Here is a 21,821-nt window from a genome sequence, read left to right as displayed (position 1 = left end):
CTGTAATATTCTTGTATCATGAACTTGCAGTGAGCTTGAAAATTTCAAATGAGTTTTAATGACTAATGAGGGGAAAAATAAATCATATTTGCGTAACAGAAAATTGGCTGCTGTGAGTTATCATCATCCTCAAGTGTCACCAGAAGAATAATTTCTCCTTTTCCATTCAACAAACTCGTCCTACCTTCGCATGGCCTCATCTCACACAACACACTATGACGTGTAAGACTCTGTTAGTACACAAGACCTGGTGTATTTTACTGATCTCTACTAATGACACACCATTCACTCCCACTGTTAATTTGAAATGGCACTTCCAATATTAAATCAAAAATGTTTTTCTAAGAATTTAGTACTTTATTTTTACTGTTGTCCACATAAAGAAAAAATGTATCAGCTTTTATAAATGTTACAATAGTGTCCATTAAAACAACACTGAGAAATCAAGCCATTTTAGTATGGATACCTGTGATTTTAAGTATACTTCATTTTGTGAACTCACCACAGTTAATACACAAAATGAGCATACAGTGTGTATTTGGAATACAGCTTTGAACATTGAGAGCCTTTTTAAATGACTATTTGTGCTTTTTTTCAACACCAGATTTGGAGGTATTTTTAATCCAACGATTGAATCACAAAAGTAAGAAAGAATTTAATAATTCCCATGTTTCTATCGTATGCTATATAATATACAGTGTACCATTTTGTAAGTATTTTACTGATGAAGAAATGAGATCAGTCAAACGGTGAATTAGCAATGCCACTGTCAATCTTAAACTTCAAATGTGTTTAATGGTATTATTAATAGTATTTTTACCTTTTGGTTTTTCATTTTTGTTTTGTTTTCCAAGATGCCACGGCACCAAAGTCTATTCCATTCATCTATTTCCATTGTGCATTGCATTGTGGGTCAATGATGTAAATTATCTTCCATATTGAGCTTGTTTCATTGTTTCAGCTGTTACTGAACCAGATTTTAGACTGACATGATGACACTGTGGCCCTCCACCAATGTGTGATGTTACTATGTTACTGTACTCTGAACGCAGCTTGTGCTTTCGTTTTTAGTGGGATCACTGCAGTTGCATTTTTTTTCTTCTAAGACTTGCTTGTATTCAGAGTTTTACACAAAAAGGCAGATCAATATTAAGGGTAAAGAATGGAGCAATCAAATACTTCCTCCACAGTTTGGTTTCTTGCGGCTTGCTCTTATGTCAGGTTATGATTCAGCTGTCAGCAAACAGCCGCATCGCGTGTATCAGTTTGGTGCCACGAAATACCTTCATGTTGCTGAATCCAATAATGGATTCATGCTCGTAGCACCATCCTGTAACTCTTCATCCTCTTCATACTGTCAGCCATCAAACAAACAGAAAACAAACATTCTTATTCAAAATCTACTTTACACAAACAATGATCTGGATCTACATAGAGATGCATTTGTACATATAGAATCTTTAAAGAAGCAAACGATTTGCATTTCAATGCAAATTTACTTCTGTGTATTTTATCGTACTGACCACGCCGCTAGATGCATTTTGTGCTCTGCAGAGGCTGCAGACGTTATCCCGGGAGCTCATGTTTGATATCAGTTAGTGTGCTACACTAAAGATAAGCAATGGGCAGTCAACGCCAGATCTTTTTTTTTCTTTTGTTTTTTCATTACGAACAATAACACAGCACACATCACTCGACTGAAAGAGGAATGCTGACAGGATGCTCTGGCCTGATGTTGGTGTGTGTTTGATCCTTGAGGAGGATTTCTCCCATGATTCATCCGGAGTAATTGAGCGTGTGTGGAAAAGCATGTGCTGGTGTGTGTGCGTGTGCTGTGTGGGAGTGTGTGTGGCTTTATGTATTCAAGAGAGCACCATTTTAAGACAAATTCTCTTCAGAGAAAACAGTCACCATAAAGTCAGCATGTCAAACATCTGAACCAAAAAAAATGTCTTATTTGTGCTATGAGAGCCATGCCTCAGCCATACGTTACTGTAGGTGTTACTCTTGGTGTTCCTGGAGGTCCCTCAGGGATTTTTTCGAGATTAGGTGTGTGAAGTTTGTCGTTGCTTTGCTCCTTTCTCAGGCACACTGAACACTGAAGGGGGATGGCGATGTCGAGGGTGGTGTGAGATGGTGATCAGACAAAAACTGTTTCAGAGTTAAACATCAAGGTTGGAAGGGTGTGGTTTGTGCGTTCGGTGGGTCGGTCGTTTCACGACGCCTCTGTCACACGGTTCCATTCTCCTGCCTCGGCTTGTGGGTTGTTGTGCGAGCGGGTGTGCTCAGGGAGGGGGCCAAGGTGCAGAGAAAGCCAGCCAGCAATGTGAGACCGAGGCCCCCCCAGGCACAAAACATGGACCAGCCATAGCCATGGCTAATGTCCTCAGGGAGGCCGTACATGTAGCGGGGGTAGCGGGATAACTCAAAGTTGATTCCTGCCACACATGTGCACAAGGAGATGATGCAGCATGTTCCTGTGTGAGCAGAAGAGACAAGCATTGATTTAAAACGGTTCCAGTTTGATTATTAAATTCCTACATGTACTGTGCATCTCACTGCAGGACAGGCATCATGTGACTGCAGGACATTGTTCTACTGTCTCCTGTTAACCCAAAGATGCTCTCAGCTGTCACCAAATAAATACAGAAATGGAATAAAATTGGATTTTGTCTGCATGTTTGTGTGTGGATGTGGACATATGTGCTCTCACAGTACCTCCCATGAGAAAGAGTAGCCCAGCTACATATTGCATGAGGTCATGCTGCTGGCAGCATCCCAGCACTCCAATGATCCAGCCAAAAAGAATGATGGACACGGCCATGCCCACAAAGCCTGCCGTCATCCTTCTTAGATCTGCAAGCAGAGGTGAAAACGTCATCAAGTAAACTGTAATTTACAGCTACTGAACAGTGAAAGTGAAGACTATTGTTTCAACAGGTAATTACTCTGAAAGCTTTATGTAATGGACAAATGTAGAAGTCCAAATGGTCACAGCATGCATTAATATTGTCTTCATTTTACTTGTCAATGAATATAAAAAAAAATCACACTGACATGTTTTTGACCAACCAGGTAATTTGAAATGATTGTATTATTCTTTTGATTATATTTTCAATCAGAAAACATGTGATCCAACAACCAGATTTAAGCCCTAATAGGCACTAGTATTACTTATTTTAACTTGAATGTCAAAGAATAATAACAGGAAAGGAAATATGTCTTTGAAACAAATTCAATTAAACAAATTCAATTAAACCCAAGTAAATATTCATTCCTTTTTTTATTAGAAACTTTATCCTCCATGTATGCTGACATGCATGCTTATCTAGAGATACATTTCACTTATTAAAAGACTGTGTAGATTATAATAACAATTAATCAGAATAGTACTAATTGAACACTGTCTTTGTTCTCCCTGTAGTTAAATTACATAGTTCTTTCCGAGAAACTTCTTGAACATCCTCCTCAGAAATGAGGATCCGTAATTAAAGCTTTACCCCAACAAGCAACTATAGTGGATAAAATTGTAATGGGTGATAATGATGAACAATAATAGTACAGATTTATCAAGAATTTATAGCATAAGTATGAATTAATAAGAATAACAGCTTAGATAATGATATGTTTTGATATGATATGTTTGTTTCCAAACAAACATATCGTAGCAGATACACTGAATTAACACTGAACACTGAATTTAAAACAGAAAACGATGCCATTCAAGGTCAAACAACTCCTTCACTCTTATCTCTTTGAGGGAGGATGTCAAATAAGAAATACGAGTCAATCCAAGTGTTTTAAGAAGAGATTTAAAAGAAGACAGTGATCTGTCTGACCTAATGTCCTCAGATAAGCCAGTCTAAAGCTTACGGCTCCCTAATAGCGATGACCTGATAACCTCTGGTCATGAGTCTAGACATGGGAGAGAAGGGTTTATAAGGTCAGTGGTATTTTCAGGAGCGAGCGGCAGCTGTGCCTTCAAAGTGGTAAATATAATCTTTTAAACAATTCAAAAATTAAACAGGTAACTAGTATAAAGATGCTAGCATTATGGTAAAATGCACTCTGATTTAAATTAATAACCTGGCTGCTGTAACTATAGACGAATGGCAGCACAGGAAGGTAATGCCATGAATATATTTTACAAGTTTGGCTGTAAAAAAAAAAGAAAAAAAAGAGATCTTTTAAACGTTGTTGAAAAGGTAGAAACAAGACAAATTTGATTAATTTATTCTGAACATTACCAAAATATCTCAGAATCGCCTTTGGTAAATCCATGTTTGTGAATAAAGTGGCCTAGGAGAAACATTCAATGAAAATAAGATATGTCCCAAAATCATGCCTTGATGCGCGCCATATTTCATACTAAACTGAGTCAACTAAAACCCCTGAATGCAAAGACAGCTTGTCTAGACGATATGATTTGAACAAAAAGACTTCATCATCATGGATCATGGATTCTCTCAAATTTTCCTTTTACTGTTTTCCCTTTTCATTGCTCAAACAGTCTGTTAATTGAATTCAGTAGAAGCTGAAAGCAGAAATATAAATGTGTATAAACACAAAAGATGCAAACAATAGATAATCGATGACTTAACCACCAGGTCCAACCAACTCCATAAAGAAAGACAAACACTTTCAGACTTACGGAGTGCATGCCACTCGTCCTGTCGTATGGTCTTTGTGATGTTGATGGGTAAATTTCGTGGTAGGATGGACGAAGAGTAGTGATACTTGACTGGGGTACATCTTTGAATTATTCCTGGCAAAAAGAAAATGATGGAGACTTATAATTATACCTGGAGCACAAATATATTTAATACAAGTAGAAGGAGGTAACAAAGAAGAAAATTCAGCAGAAATCTCATTCTGAACCACTGCCCCACTTGTGGGATTATGAAATAATATACACACATGGTAGAAAAGCTTCATATTTATTTTACACCCTCACTGAGTTTTAATTTACTGAGATGGCCTTATTAACCTCGTGTTCCCAACCACTCCCACATTGTTATTAAGGGGGGATTAGGAAACAATATGGAATATGGATTATTCTACATAAAGAAACTTAATTGCTCCCATTTTAAGTAAATCTCTTCATATTGATTTGATGGTCAGCGCAATAAACTGCCTTCAAAATAAGCATTCACAGTCTTCTGGAGCACAACAAATATGTAGTCCAGCTCCCTACTCCTGAAGGTATACAGCAACTTTATATTTCAATTTCTCAGCAAATCATCACACACACACACACACACACACACACACAGTAATTTCTACAGTATTTTGCATATGTCACAACAGGCTGGAACCAGTTCAAGGTTTTGATAATGCAGTTATACAAAAATGAATCTCTGATCTTTAGACTCTTGAGAGAGTCAGGAGTCATGGCTACGATTAAGGAAAGAGGTTTACTTATCAGGGTGGCATTTCAGTCCAACTATTTAATGATTTCCAGACGGACTGAGGTGGTATGTATAGAAAAGCCAACATGTGATACCAAATTACAACTTGCTACCTAGTTCAGGCATCTAAAGCTTGTGCCACACATGAAACTGATGTGTGAAACACCTTTTAACGTTAGCATGACATCAGCACATCACATCAGCTCTATTATTAGGATTTCAGCTTTCCATAACAATCTGCTTTGAATGCAAAACAAGCAGAGAAGTGCATAACTTCACATCTCAAGTCTCAAGTCAAGATTCAACTTTCACAATTCATAGGAAATTGTATTTTTTAATTACTATGACTAACAAAATGGTGGCTACCTTTTAGATGCCCTGCACACCTATGGCAGATCCACACAGGTGATTTTAAAATCACTCAGAACTGTGTGGTAATCTACAGACGCTTCATTGACATCTACCTGACTCTCCTGTTAGCTTTGCTGTTCCTGTAAAGTACACCTTTATAATTATTATTAATTCACATCAGTGTCTCCCTGTAATTACCAACATATATCTGCTCACCTTTAATCTGAGCAGAGGTCTAATCAGCCAAAGCAATTTAACACTACCTGCGTAGTATTAAATGATGTTGAAAGGAACTTATAAAATGCCACTCAAAGATCAACAATGTGAAAATGTGCTATATAGATCTGGAGCATATGTTCAAAACTCTGAGTGTTAATTTAGCAGTGGGTATATGAGTCCACACCAGCACTGTGATCATCAAGACTGTTCTAATCGTGATTAGACAAACATTAGACACCTTTATACCTGTGCATCAAAGTTGTCATTTAAAGTAAAAAATCCCACCAAAATATGCCTGGCTGTTGACATCTGACCTCTCTTATGTGTTAAAACTGATGAGCATGATCACAATTAAGCTGCTTGAGTAGCTTTCTGTGTGCACGCACTATTATAGCTCTGAAAACAGCTTTTTCAGAACTATCATGTTGATCAGTTAGGTTCATTTATGTGTGTTTCAAATGTATGTGTACAAGCTCATGTAATGTGCAGATTTAACTTATATATAGTGCACATGGCAAATGACAGAGGTAAGTTGGGACAAGAAAGAAAGCTTAATACAGCCATTTTTTCCACTTTATTAGTCCTTACGTAAAACTGGCTCTTTAAACCTAGTGGACATTATAAATAATCTGTGAATACAGTATTAATATGTGTCAGACAAGGCTAAGTAAATTGATTAACATATGTGTTCACTTACAGTATATTACATACAGTATTTACTTCTCTGGCCACTAAAGTTAATAGTAAATGGATTGTAAAATGTATTTTTTTGCTGACACAATGTGTAAAAGATACTCAAATGTATTTTTTTTAGACCAAAGGACTAAATCAACACCTTTCTGAGGCAATGTCAACAAAAATATAACAAGCTTCATAAAGGTAGTACTGTGGGTGTTACAGAGGTATTGCATTGGAGTCAAGTGTTGCCATAAAGTCCACTACTATAGGGCTGAGAGGTACAGTCAAGTAAACAAAAACATAACTGCGTTGTTTTATTTCAGAGATCTTGTGTTCTATTGATTGACCTCTATTCTATAAAATGTTTTTTTAATGCTACATAAGTTGCAGATTCGAATGGTTAAACTTAACACAAAGTGGCATTATGTATTACTTCTAGGTTGATAAAGTGGGGCAGGCTCAGACATAGATGGATTTTGAAACAACATGGTGTAGTTGACATTTTTTTTAGAGTCAATGCTTGGAAGAGAAAACTGTCAATAATGCACCATTTGTGCAGTTTTTAAGTACACTGATGTGTGAAGGCACACCTACTTCTACTTTGACTGCTGTAATCACAATAACAACGTGTGACACCCATGTTTTCTACACAGGGTGGTCCCCCTCTCTGAGTTTTAGGACCTTGGTCCAGTCCAGGTATAGCATCAATGAGTGAGGCCTGAAATATGGCTTCTCATTGTTGTCCAATGAGGAGGGCTGTACATTAATTTCTCTGCTGTGGCCTAAAATTGAAGCACATTTATCAATGGCTCGGCTTCTGTTGCACTATGAAATCAATTCATCATGAAAATAACCTCCACAAGATGTTATTTCTTAAAAGATGCAAAACGGGTTCAGAAAATAGAGGAGCATCTGAGACCGGCCATTATCTCAGACAGGGACTGAAGAGGGGGGTTCACTCAGCACCATGGACAGCGAAAAAAAAAGGGGGGGGAAGAGACATACGCTTCTAAAAAGACACCCGAATCTAGTTTTATAACCAGAAAATGTAAAACGCAGACGCACATTAATGTGAGAGGAGGCCTCTGTGTCAGGCTAGGTGTGAGCTCATCGCTGAGCATCACGGCCTGGTGCACACAAGAAAAACCAGACTGCTCGTGTTTACCTTTGTAAATAAGGTCCTCGGTCTCCAGGTCGAAGCCCTCCCGGTGACACTTCCTCCAAAGCCCGGAGATGGTGGAGTTAAACTGCCGACTGCAGTGAGACTCCATGGCAGACGCCGCGGCCAGAAAGTGCCGCTTCCCCCTGATGAGAGCACCAGCATCTGGGCCGTTACCTTTCCTCTCCAGGCTCTTTGGAGGCATCTGGAGGGGGAGGTTGTGGTTTGAAATGTAGATGTACCCCGGGTCGTTTCGCTTGTTGGCATAGTTTTTACACCTCTCTCGATGTCTCCTCGCGTCGGTCTCGTACCAGTAATCGGTGCAAATCGCCATGGCGAGCAGCCCCAGCGCACAGAACGCCAAGAAGAGCCCTGTGCCTGTTAATATTTTCATAGCGGCCATCTTCCCCGCTCGATGGAGAGCCCAAACAGTCGCAAGAAGGTTCCTCCGTGGCCGTGGTGGTGGTGGTGGTACCGCGTGAAATGAATCACGACGGCACTCAGAGCCTCGCGCAGTCCTGCACTAGGAGCATGATGGTGCAAGGCCAGCGTTGTCTGGACTGGATGCTGCGGTCTATTGTTGTGGTACCCGGTGGATGCAATGTTGTTCCCACCATCTGTTATGGTACAGGAGGAGAGGGGATGGATGGCGACCAACGCTGTGAGGAGGAGGCAGGGGCAGGGGTGCAGTTGCGTGCTCTCTCCTCCAGGTTGTTGCGAGATGGGGAGGACAGGAGTGTGCTGCTCTGGTGTGGGGGAGTGGTCATTTGTGATGCTTCAATGGTCACCTTTTGGATTTGGTAAACATGTCAAACTCAGGTGTCACGGAGGGAGAATTTAATCAAATACAGTTCGTCTTTTAAATCCATACTAATTTATTATCTTGAACAGCAGCAAAACAAAGTGGTTGTTCTAATATTGCTGGTGATTGGATATGAGATGAGTGCCATCTTAGATTATGACATTTGTAAAATGTTTGTTTACCTATTTTTATATGTTTGGATATTAAATATAATTTTAGGAATTAATAAATTACTTGTGTCATGCAAAGCGGTGCCCTCCTAAGAGGCAGGTCAGCATATAAAGTCACATAACTCGATCACCACTACAAACTGTTCATTCACTCTACCTTTATGTATACATGGTGCTCCTTGTGTACACAGGCCAATAAAAGCAAATGTGCTACAGGGAACGTTAAGACAAACACACCAAACTATTGCTAAAAGAAGAGAATGGTTAAGATAAAAAAAAGGACATCAAATACATTTGAATACAACAGTAACGATTAGTTATGTTTCTTCATTATGTAGTAGGCTATATACATTATATGTAGTGTTGTATAGTAGCTTTATGACAATGAAAATACATTTCATATGTTATATAATTATAATGTGAATTGTTATAACATTCTAAAGCGTGTACAACCTGCTTTGGCAATAATTATGATCATATCAATAAGGCACATTTGAACTGGATTATATAGGAAGCCTAATTCTCAAACACACCTTTACTTCCTTATTTCTAACAGACTCGCACTTAAATGAGACTCGGCCACTATGAATGATAGACCATCTGTTACCAAGCTTATTGGAACTGATTCCTGATAGCACAAGAGCATGTTACAGCGTAAAACACTGACACGACTGATTGTTTTCATGCGTGTATAACTTGTAAAGTCACGTTGGAAACGTTCACAGTTTTGGTGCGAGACAATCTGTCCATGATGTTGTCTTCAGCATGGGCATTAAATCAAAAAACATGATGGAAAATTTCAGGGTTTTGTGAGCAGTAAGCCAGTAAAGATCAATCATATATAGTCCAGGACTTAAACACTTGGACTGACTATGAAGTTATGGGGACTCATTCGTGTATCAATGAAAGATTTGTCACTCGGCTGAACGTCCTCCACTACAGTGTACATAGTGGTTGTTTGTTGTCCTTCTGTGCTGTGACTGAGGAAGGCTCCCACAGACAATAGGCTGCTCACAGGCTGATGACTAAGGAAGGCAACCCGCGGTGGAGTCGTTATGGCAATAGAAGCATGCCAAACAGACTGGGTTGAATTTGGACAAGTGTGAACACACAATCAATACCCCCCTCCCTCCCCTCCCATATGACATTGTAGGCATAGGATCTTTGCAGTAAAAATATGCTCATGGTGGACAGGCTTTTGTGGAGCGAGGTCATTTCAACACACTGGGCTGCCTCAGCACCTAACAGGTCTACTATCATTATCAGGATATCCTAATCCAACTGAGATCATTATAATGCCTGTGTTCCAGTTCTTCAGACTAATTGTCTGTGAAAGTTGAAAACAAACAGCAGTCTTTTTTTTATACAGATATATATTTATTTATTTATTTATTCAGGGGTAGAAACTTCAACAACATAGTGATGTGAATAATCCTGGTTAAAACAGTACCAATCTTTTTCTTTAATTACTTTCAACTTTATCACAATTATTTACTCAAGCAGAGTTTAGTCTGAGCAGCAACTTGTGCTCAAAAAGGTGCAGATTGTACTGTGTGGGGACGACACAAACAGAAAAAAATAAGTACTTTGGTGTAGACCTGACATTAGGGTAACTGACCATCCTGACTTCTTGGCACTTATTTCTTAACAAGACAAAATAATGGAGTGGTAGTACATCTGATAAAGCGGTTTGTTGCTCGTCTCATTGTTAATAAATATGCAGCAGCTACATCGGAAACAGAAGATGCACAACAGTAACAATAGTACAATGTTTAAACAATTTAAGGTTGAATACATTTTAAAGAAGGAGGTCCAATAATACCAGTTGTGTTGACACAGGTACATCAGGTGTACCTGTGTAAATGTATGTGCAAAACAAAATGATTGTCTGATCAACATTTTAAGACAATTTGGTAACAGATATCCACACAAACCCTCTTAATTCCCTCGAGATTTAAGTCTGGCACATTTTAAAGTGTCCACACAAGGAAGGTCTTCCTTTCAGTCATCCATCCATAAAGTGCCGTTCTTTTGATGGATGTTTGTTTTAGTGTAACATGATGATATCAAAAGGAGGTGTAATCTCTTTGTTTCCATGAATGAGAGGTACCAATCATCAGCGGTTGGTGGAGAACAGGATGTCTCTCCAGTGCTGAGCTTTAGTGTTTGGTAAGGTGAAAGGGGGGGGGGTTCGCTCCATGTTCAGTCAACAACAGCAGAGAGGAGAGCCATGACAGCCACGCCACAGAAAATGAGCAGAATCTGCAGTAAAGAGTGCCTGGAAACCCCCCCCCCACAAAGGTTACAGGTCCATTAAAGAAATATGCCATCTGCCCATTTTCACACCACAGAACTCATTACTCATTTCACACAATATACCAGGTTTTGTTCTACAGTAAACGGCCTTCTTACATTGTTACCACAGTGTTTCCCCTTTAATGCACTTAGCAACGGCGTTACGTTATGCTGAACTCTACGAGAGGAGAGGGCTCCGTCTTATCTCTTTAGAAACTAACATATCGCACAGTAACATTACAGCAAACGCAATCATTTGAAAGGAGTACGCAAGGAAACACATATCTGTGAAATAAACAACATTTGGAAGATCCATCTTGATACAAAGGTAGTTTGTATTCCACACGCACTGATTGTTTTCTTCTTCCTGGGGAGCGCTTTGCGAGTGCACACATTTTTGTACATGAGTGAGATAAAAACCTCTTCACCTCCGCTGCTACAACTCCATCCTAGGGGAAACACTGCATCATGGTTCAACCTCAACAACACAGAAAAGGTTAAAAGGTGCCCTGTGTAGTTTTTGGCCACTGGCAGCACTATGGAGCCATGTCGTTACAAGTGGGTCCCTGTTTTGTTTGTTTATGATCAACGTAGCAATGCACCAACAGAGGCAGTGAGGAAGAAAACTACAAGCTAGTAAACATGGATGTAAACAATGCAGAATTTAAAATATTTTTGTGTATGGCGGATTTGCAAATGTTTTATGACAAAGGAAATGCATTCAACATGTTAGTTAGACCTCAAGGTCACATACAGTGGGTTTTAATGAGTAACACTAAATGTAAAAATAACATTTGTTTGTTTACAAAAAGAGCACCATTAAGAGAATGAGTATTCAAAAACATCCAACATACCTTAAACTGGACTCCTCTAGCAGGTCAGGCACCACATTCACCAAGGCTATGTAGAGGAAGCCTCCAGAAGTGAAAGGCAATATCCAGGCAGTGGCATTTTCTAGAAACGGTAAGAAAGACTTATGACTGATTCTGACAACTGTAAAATGGTCTCCAGTTAACAATAATGTGTTTGATTATGTGTATACTGAGAACTGGTCCTATCTTACCTGTGCCTTTTGGTGACTGAGCGCACAGAGCAAAGCAAGCTCCAAAGACCCCCACCAGCGCCGTGGACAGCTGCATGCGAGCAGCACTCCACCGGTCAAACCCGGCCCTCAGAAGAATGGCAAAGTCTCCCACCTGCAGACGATGACACAGCAGAGGAATGGCTAAACATATTCAGCGTGTTTACAAGCACTGTAGCAGTCAGATTCCTCCTACGTACTGTCTGATATGTAAACATGAAAGCTTCAAGTAAACCTTGAACTTGAATTATACTGTACAGTTTAACGAAGAATTATGAAATCTCACCTCGTGGGGGATTTCATGGAGCAGGATGGCAAAGGTGGTGAGGAACCCAACCTGCAAGAAACGTGTCATTAACACGACTTACTTTGTAAAATGTTCTCTGTTTCAAAAGGGAAAATGTATGACTACTTCATCCTTATTAGGGACTTGCCTAAATAATATTCTAAACTTTTTCTTGAAAATTACATTTACAAAATTTTAAACGTTGATGAGATAGTAGCCAAAGACTTCGTCATAATAAAATAGAAATGTGAACGTAAGTATAAGTATTTAAAAATCTGTTAACATTAAATTAATTAAAAAAGTGTATAATGTAGCTAAATGAAATAATGATAAAATGAACCTTTGTCCAAGAACCAAGGGGATCAAAACCTTGAGAGATCAAAACTCAGTCAGTGATCAAATCAGTGAGGGGAAGGTGAGTAAAAAATACAATTAAAACAGAATCCTGATATCCTTGAATGCTATTTACTAATAAAAGATCTAAGTGATAAGTATGTTCATCGGCCATTCAGAATTAAAAACTGTGAACTTATTCATGTTTAATCAACACTGCGTTGAGCATTTCATTGTGGCAAAATCACACTGTGACAAATGCGCATGAGAGTAAACAGAAAACACCGGGGAGATGTCTTGTATGTGTATGTTTGTGACATCTAGGTAACTTCCTCTCTGGCACTTCAATTCATCGTTCATGCTGATAGCCTTATGTTTCTCCAGCTGGACTCTCTCCTTCCCACTGCCACACATATACAGTAACCTACTGAAGCGACACAAATCCATGTTACTGCAGTTAAAAATTAACCTTTTTAACAAGCATGCAAGATAATATGACTAGAGTACGTTTCAAACGGAAAAAGATTGTTGTATCCTGTAATGAATGTATGCCGAGTGGTCCACTCTTACAACTGTAGGAACGCTGATACAATAAAGTCTACCTCTCTGCCAGTGAGGCTGTATAAGCTGCCAAACACTGCACTCACCAGGACGGTGTTTTATGTCCAAATTCCCCTGATACATTTTTGTCCTTTGCTTTCATTAAGTGTTATAGCTGCAGCTCTCCTGCTTAATACTCCATATCTGAACCTGTAATATAGCAGATGGAGCCTGATATTTACATTGAATGGACAACAAGTCTCTTATTCAGTCCGACATCTCTGAAGGCAGGATTTGAGTTTTCCCCAAACCATTTTTTTGGATCTGGTAGGGTCACAAATCTACAGTACAAGTACCTCCCTATACAATTACATTTCTCCAGCTTTATAAATACAGTATATGTTAATGTTGTGTTTTCTTGGCTGCTGGTCAAGAATCAATCAATGATGACAATAACTGATACTTGAATAACTTGCTACTAAATTGTCCTACATGTCGACCTGCCAGGCAGCCAACTGTCAGTAATATGCACAATATTTATTAACAATGATTGTCACTTCATGATTGTGTGGGTCTGCAACACCGGGAGCCATTTCACCTCCAATTACACAAAACCAGGATTTCATGTATAAATATACATGGTGAGGACTACGTGTGAACGTAATCACATTCTCATACATGAGTCATCTGCTAACCCAGTGTGGTCAGAAATGTAGATGCACGGATCCAGATCCATAACTGCAGATCTGTTGTAAAACACAATTTCCTCACTGGTGGTTTTGTCTTTTTTAATGCATGGCAGTTTTTCTTTCACTTCTGATTCAAGGACTGACTGCATGAAATAAGTAAACATGAATTCGATATGCTGCATTCTGAGACTGTAAAAACTTTATTGTAATATTTACTGACTGGCGTAAAACAGCAGTATATTTTAGGCCTTCAAAACTTCAAATTCTACACTGTATCTTTGCCCAACGGAAAAAGCATCTGAGCAAGACAAAGCAAAGCAACTTCATAATATACAATAATCTAGTTTACATGCATATTACTCTAAATGTAGCACAGGGTGAAAGAATGTGGGCGCTCTCATTCATTGATGAAAACAAACCTTTTTTGTGTAAACCACATTTGAATGAGAAATATGGACTTTCCAAGAGAATTGATTTTTAGTCTTTTTATTGTTGAGGTTATGGCAGCTTCTTACCTTTTTGCTGACCAGGAAACTCCCTGCTACTGCCAGACCATGGGTGAAGTTGTCAATGCAGTTGGCCAGTAGGTTTAGGTATCCACTTGTCTGTGTGACACGAAACATAATGCCACTGTTACTCACATTACCATTAATTAGTCAAAAGTATGGCCAACAGGAATGTATTTATCTATCAGTCACTCTTTAAGATACAATTCTAAACTTGATCAGGTTGTAATTTTAATTATAATTAATTACTTGTGATGTCAGCTTAAGTTACACCCAGCTTTGTAGTTTGACCCCATTAAAACAAGGCTGTAAATGATCCGTTCCTCTGTGGAATCTGTGGAATCTGAGTCCAGCGTAAGAAGACAAAGAAACTGCTGCAGCTGCTGGTGATGCACCATGAATTTCTGAGCCAATTTTGTTGTTGTGGTTTCATTGAGCCAACTAAGTTGCTGGTTATGACAAACTAAATGAATTGGAGGACTGAAGAAGCAAAAAATGCATCTCTTACATAAGCAACCCATATCAAGAGTTTACCCCAAGTGGTGTCTATTTAAAAAAAATAAATCATATTCTGTCTTTTTTTGTTAACTGGAAAATGTTTTGGTTGTCAGCATTACCTTGATTTTCTCTGATCTTTCCTGCAGACTCTGTTGCTTGGAGGATTTCCATGAGTCTGCATGGTGCCCATTTCTGAGTGATGCCACTGCATTTCCACTGAAAACTGAATCAGACTGTGTCTGCAGAGAAAAAGGGAAGAAAAACAAGGCAAAAATGAACACGTTGTCCCCACGTGTGCCATAACCCCAAACTCTAAACTAAATAATCTTTATGTTCCCATTACCCATCAGTGCCCACAATAAGTAATATGTCATTAGCTTGTCTCCCCTATGGAAACCACCTTGGCCACAAACAACACCAGTCTAAAAACAGTAATTTAATGGAGCCTGAATTCAACAGTACAATAAACAGACATTTTATTGTTGCTCCTCATGTGCGTCAAAGGGTTTCACCCACTGTCAGCAGAACAGCTTTTGAAAAATGCCCTAATTATTTTTCTTCCTGCAGTAATAAGTGAAAAATGTGTACTTCTGCTTTATTTTTCAGACATAATAGATGACCCTTAAATTCCAACACTGCTCAACATTTATATTTTGAATATAGAAGAAGAGACCGATTCATCTCTGGTTATATCCTCTGTTTTCCGAGAACAGCCAACTTCCTTGTTCCCTCAATCAGAAACCACTTACGTTGCCATTTAGACTGATAGACATGGAGCAAACATTTCCTTTCCTGCCACCAGAAGACAGCAGGCTATTTCCCGCTCACTTAATTTGACTATGATTGAAGCATGAGGAAGTAATAAAGGGTGATGAGTTTTCAGGGTTATCAATCTCCTCCTGCTGTAAAACAGATCAGAGCTCAATTGTCACTGCAAAACACCTTGCAAGTTTTGTTTAATGAGGAATTTAGAATTATCTAAAATAAGAGATAGAGTGATAAAATGACTTCTTCACATTTTCAATCAAACATTGTTGCTCTCCACATATATAATGCATCCATCAAAATCCTGATTCTGAAAAACACTGACCCAATTCCAGTAAAAAGAAGTCTAGCTTGTTGCAGTCCCTGCACCTTTTGGCAAGGAAAGAAAAAAATACGCATAACCTCGCTCTCTGTCTCTCACACACACTGTCACACTCGGTCCCTGTCTATTGTTGCCTCTGTCTATAAGCTGAGTGCTCTCCTGTGGACGCTGAAATGGCTAAAGCAGCTGCTTCACCCTGGCACTATAAATAGACACAAGTGGAGGAGCTGAGCCGTAGATTCCAATCTTCTCCCTCACTGGCAAAAAAATAAAAAATAAATAAATAAAAAGGCAGGAGGGAGGATGAGACAGCCTCTACAAACATACTGCAACCAGTCATATTTCATGTTGCACTATTTGTAATATAATTTCTAAACTTCAACTTTGATGCTGATTAGGACAAGCACTCTCACTAAGTAAAAAATAAATATGAACAGCTGTTTCGACACAGTACAGAGTTGACACAATCTCTCATATGGTTTAGCTTGCTCAATGATAAAAGTATTTATACTAAAAGGATCTTATAAAGGGATAGTTTGACATTTTGGGAAATATGCTAGCATAAATACTGGAGACAGGGGGAAACAGCTAGCCTGGCTCCATCCAAAAGTTACTAAATCTGCCTACCATTACCTCTTAAGCTCACTAGCTTTAATGCTAATATTGTGTTTGCTTAATCTGCACAAAAACCTAAGCATAAAAATGACACATTGAACTATTCCTTTAAACTCTTTCCTGTTAGAGGAGGTCACTGATAGGCCAGTTGTATAGTAGGTCATCTGATGCTACATTCACCAAAACACTTATAACACTGCCAGAAATATGCAAACCAAGCACTAACAGGGGTCAATACTAAGCATACCTTTGAAAAGAAAAATATGTGGAGGCTTGTATTAGCATGTCTGTGTGCCATCAGACTCCTATTGATGGCATATTCTTCTAAAAAACATACTATTTCAGCTGAAATACTTACAGCAGAGTTAAAATTCAGGTCTGAATCTGAAGTGGGATCCTCCTGGCTGTCTTGCTCTGGAAACATCTTCTCCAGGAGTAGGAAGGACAACAGGCCAACGATTACCCACAGGCCCTGGGTCATGTAGTGGTTCTGTTTACTAGCTAGCATGAAAGCAGAGAGACATAAGACTGAGTGAATAAATGCAGTAAGTGACCACCAAGCTACAACATACAACACACAACAAGTGGTAGTGCGACAAACAACACTGTTTATAATAATAACTAAAACCAAGAGTTGGGTAAATAATAATAACAAATAAATATTCACATTCTGAAAGCAATGTAATGAATAATTAACATATTTAAAAATATTTTTGAAGAACTACTGTTCCCAAATGAGGTTCACTGGTCTTTGTTGTATGTGAGAAGGTCTTAAGCAGACTATTAGTAAGACAAGGCAATGGAGCAGTATTAATATAGTTTTATATTATAATTAATAAAACATACAATTATAATTAAACATATAATTAGCCAATTTCACCTAGAACTATTCTATTTTCATGTATTTTTAAGAGGGAAGAATGGGTCAGAGATATAATAATAACTATGGTGGTGATGGTTTTGGTGGAAAGGTGACCCACCTGAAGAGCCAGAAAGCGCCCACGCCTCAGGAAGGAGGTGAAGGAATACATCGCCAAGGAGACCACCAATAGCAAAGCTCAAGAGCTGCTTCAGCTTCTGGCATCCGGCTGACAAAACAAAGAAAACGAGAAGAAAATGTTTTGGGTTTTTTTTTTTTTTTTTTTTTTGTTTTTTTAAAAAAGGTAGCAATTACTGCAAAGTATGTTTAATAAAGAACTGTACATCAATTTCATGTGATCTTCTTTAATTTTTAGCCACAATCAAGACTTTACAGCTCTACAGTTCCCTCCTCATTTTTTCTACTGATTAATTTATAATGTTTTCACATGTAAAACATGACACACACACACAAATCCACAAAATTGTCTCTCATGTGTTCCACAGACATTATTCATGCTTTAGGATTTCCCTCAGTAATGACTAACCTCCGGTCAGGACTGCAAACCCACGGCCTAAAATACATCTGGAATGCCACGTTCCTGTGGGTGGGGCCACTGGAGAGGCCGCAGGCCTCAGCCTGACCTACAGTCACTTTGGCCTGGCTATTGAAGTGTTTCCGCTCAGCTCAGGTTTTTTTATGCGCTAAATGGAGTGCCATGATATTTTGTACAGACATTCATGGCCCCCGAAGGAAGAATCCTACAAACTTTGGTGGTCGTCCAACTTCTCATCTAGTGTGACCAGCAGGTCAAAGTTTTCACATCTCCAGCGATATCTCACCATAGATCACAAGGATTGACACAACATTTTGTACATTTTGACAGTCATGGTTCCCTGACAGACAGTGTATCCTTTGGTGATTCCTTGACCCCTTCTCTAGCATCATCTTATGATTTGGAGTGAAATATCTCACTTAGATGGATTTCCATGAAACAGGTTCACACATCTGTGTCCCCCTCAGGATGAATTGTGATAACTTTTGTCATCCCTTAACTTTTCATCCAGCGCTTATCATCAGGTCAAACTTTTATTCTGTCCAATACTTTGGTTTATGACCAAATTCCTGCAAAACTAATGACATTACCATCGGCCTCAGCTGTACTGTGTGTTGCGCTAATTAGCAAATGTTAGCATGCTATACCTGCTAAACATCAGCATGTTAGTATTGTGAGCATATTAGCATGCTAATGGTGGTTTTAGCTCAAATCACCACTGTGCCTCAGAATCGCTAGCATGGCCGTAGACTGTTATTTTTGTTTTAAGAAGTACCTCTGGGGGTGCGAGACCCGAGAATATTAAAATTCTACATATAGTGTCTTTTTTCATTTTTCAATAATTTTTCCCCACTGTATATTTTCGATTCAATTTTAGAGTGGAGATGGGTGACCTTTTAACTGACAGTCTGACATTCTTCGTAATCAGTCAATCAAGACATAGCTCTTTCTACTGATTTTGTTATTTTATAGAGGCAAAAAACAATGTTTTCTGTATATTTACGTCACTTACAGCCTGCTTTCAAAACCTTCAATCTCATTTATGCTGTTAGACATGCTCATGCTTCATGGAGAAAAACATGCAATGGAGTTCATGAGGTCACCACTGAAGATGCTCTGTTTTCCAGGAAGTGTCCATTTCACGGGGATCTTTAAAATTTTAAACGATGAAGAAGATGCAGCTGGGACAAGGACTGGCTGACAAAGACCCAGAAGAACTACTTATTGATCCCACTGGGGTTGTTTTCCCTCGTTAGGGAGTGTGGAGAGCTGAGATTTACAACAGAGCCACAAAAGAGCTTGAACTTTATGTATATAGTTGTAAGAAGTGTGAGAAACATGGATGCCAGGGCAGACGAATGGCCCTTTCTTTGAACTCTGAACTCTTCTGCTTTGTCATCTCCTACCTTCTGTTTTGAGGGCGGCTCCAGCTTCGATAGGAATGACAAGCAGGGGGAAGATTCCACTGAGGCCTACAGCAACAGAGCCCACCAGGGACAAGAGCCAAACATGAGCATGTTCGCTGGCTAAGAAGTCTGCTACTGCCCGGAGGCCTGGGAGGTCATCCGTCAGGCTGGGGCCTGGTCCTGCAGACGCGGCTGTTGCATGAGCCATAGATGTTTGTGTCATCTTCTGGCTGCTGGATGCCCCCCTGGAGGTCAGCACCAGCAGGGTAACTGGGAGAAACAGAGCAGCTACAGCCCAGCTGGGCTTCCTACAGCTTCCACCTTTCATCCGTCCCACGGTCCAAAAAGCACTGGCAACCAATAATGCTGTAAGAGGAGCACACTTTCAGACAAACAGGCCTCTCCTTCACCATTTCAACAATGAAAGAAATTTTAAATTGAGGCTGCAACTAACGTGTATTTCCTTATTGATTAATCAGATCTGTTATTTGGCAAGTTAAATGTCAGATAATTGTGAAAAACTCCTGTCACAAGCCCAAAGAAGTGTTCAAAGTGCCTGTTTTGTTTGACTGGCAATCTAAAATTCAAACATATTCAGTTTTCCTTCACACAAGACAAAGCAAAGTAGCAAATCCTACCAATTGAGAAGTTGGAATCGAATGTTTTACTTGCATTTTTGCTTGAAAAATCAACTTCAACAATGAATAGATTATCAAAACAGCTGCAAATAAAAGTTATGTCAATCGCTTAATCAATCGTTTCAGCTTCACATTAAATAACAAAATTAGACTTCAACAGGCAGTATAGCTCAACTGTGGACTTTTGAGGCAATACAGATATTGAGATTTAAAAAACAAACTATGTAATGGAGACAATGCATATCTGTACTGCAATTTCTTGTTAGCTTTCGGCCATCATATTTATAGGTCAATACTGATATATCTGTGGTAAGCTACTATCAGCCAATATTTGAGGTGAGCTGATTTATCGGTCGGACTCTAATAAACATTATGGAACCAACACATTCACAAGTCACAGAGTGCAAATTGTTGGTACTCTGACCAGCAAAGCAGCCAAAACATGCTCAAGTTGTGTTAAACGTTAAGTTGTGCCAGGTAAAGAAAACTCCAGAAACACCAGACTCCAGACTGTTTGCTTCCTTTTGGCAGCTGCAACCTTACTGCGACTGTTTATCCATCTTTAGCAAACAGGTATTAAATCAGTGCCTGGAAGCATCTAAATATGCTGCTCATCATTTCACTGTCTGGAGGTTAAGTTAGCAGGACAGTCGATCAGATGAAGTACCGGTTAACTCTCAACAGTTGCGCTGCGATGGAAAATATACAGAAAAACAAAACATCACAGTGCTAAACTGACAAACAATGCGGCAAATTAACGCTACAATGGAAACCGTGCTTTTGACAACGACATACTGAACTAGCTAACTAACTGAATAAAAGTTAGCAAGCTAACGTTAGCCGTGCCATGTAGACACTCACAGCTTGCTAAAAGAGATTAGCTCCGACACACGCAATCACTGCAAATCAACGCTAACGGTTACACTGCTAAAACTACCGTCAATATCAGTAAGTTAACGGGCCGGGAAAACTCGGCAAATTGCTAACATCAAATTACAACACGACTGTGACATTTTTGTATGTTTAAATACCTTGTGGTTTCGGCAGTCTTTGCACCAGTGTGTCCCTGCCATCCAGGCCGACTTGGTGAAGGAAGGCTCACGCCGCTGAGTTTCACCAGACTCCCAGCTGCTAGCTACAGCACAGAAGTTACCGTCGGCCGCCACGGCTTTCCCAAACAGCCACGTATCAGGATCCTGGAGGGGGGGAAATAAACAGGAGAGGAGAGTCAGGACATGGATCCCGCCCCACCAAACATTTCAGGAAGTAACTTCATTTTTTTTGCCCCACGGACTCAAGAAACTTTTTCCACATGTAGGAGCACTCTCCAGGAGACAAGTATAAGGAGACGTTTGTTATACTTATAATCAGCCCCAATTTGAACAAATCTACCGCGATTATTCTGTACATTATCTGGCAAGTAGATGATGTCCACATTTAGGCACATTTAATACACAAAGAAAAGGATCCAATAAATCTGAACTATACGGCCAGTCTAGTTGAGTTGAAAATCACAGCATCAAGTCAGGATGTTATCAGGGGACTCAGGCTCAGAGGGATATAAAAGAAAGCTTCAGGGGAATCAATGACTGACTTTCTGGCCTAACATTTTGAATTATTACACCCCAATTAGTTTTATTCAAAC

The 21,821-nt window shown here is 39.3% G+C and overlaps 2 protein-coding genes across 2 annotated transcripts; both read right to left on the bottom strand.

Annotated features, from left to right (window-relative positions):
* Positions 1-2,229: 2,229 nt before the first annotated feature.
* Positions 2,230-8,218, bottom strand: tmem276b (transmembrane protein 276b). Its single transcript, XM_070907734.1, has 4 exons — positions 7,822-8,218; positions 4,652-4,765; positions 2,719-2,856; positions 2,230-2,477 (listed from the first exon to the last, which is right to left on the bottom strand). Exons 1-4 carry the CDS (start codon positions 8,216-8,218, stop codon positions 2,230-2,232), a joined length of 897 nt encoding a protein of 298 aa, XP_070763835.1.
* Positions 8,219-10,159: 1,941 nt separating this feature from the next.
* On the bottom strand, positions 10,160-21,345 carry slc39a13 (solute carrier family 39 member 13). The gene is made up of 10 exons (XM_070904178.1): positions 21,208-21,345; positions 19,539-19,904; positions 17,698-17,805; positions 17,076-17,218; positions 15,135-15,254; positions 14,527-14,616; positions 12,450-12,500; positions 12,146-12,278; positions 11,937-12,036; positions 10,160-11,065 (listed from the first exon to the last, which is right to left on the bottom strand). Exons 2-10 carry the CDS (start codon positions 19,864-19,866, stop codon positions 10,990-10,992), a joined length of 1,149 nt encoding a protein of 382 aa, XP_070760279.1. The 5' UTR covers positions 19,867-19,904; positions 21,208-21,345; the 3' UTR covers positions 10,160-10,989.
* Between the last annotated feature and the right edge of the window lie 476 nt (positions 21,346-21,821).

The sequence above is a fragment of the Enoplosus armatus genome, chromosome 1 (genome assembly GCF_043641665.1).
Source record: "Enoplosus armatus isolate fEnoArm2 chromosome 1, fEnoArm2.hap1, whole genome shotgun sequence".
NCBI classification, from domain to species: domain Eukaryota; kingdom Metazoa; phylum Chordata; class Actinopteri; order Centrarchiformes; family Enoplosidae; genus Enoplosus; species Enoplosus armatus.
The sequence above is the reverse complement of the archived record's forward strand: the minus strand, read 5'-3'. Positions and strand labels throughout refer to the sequence as shown.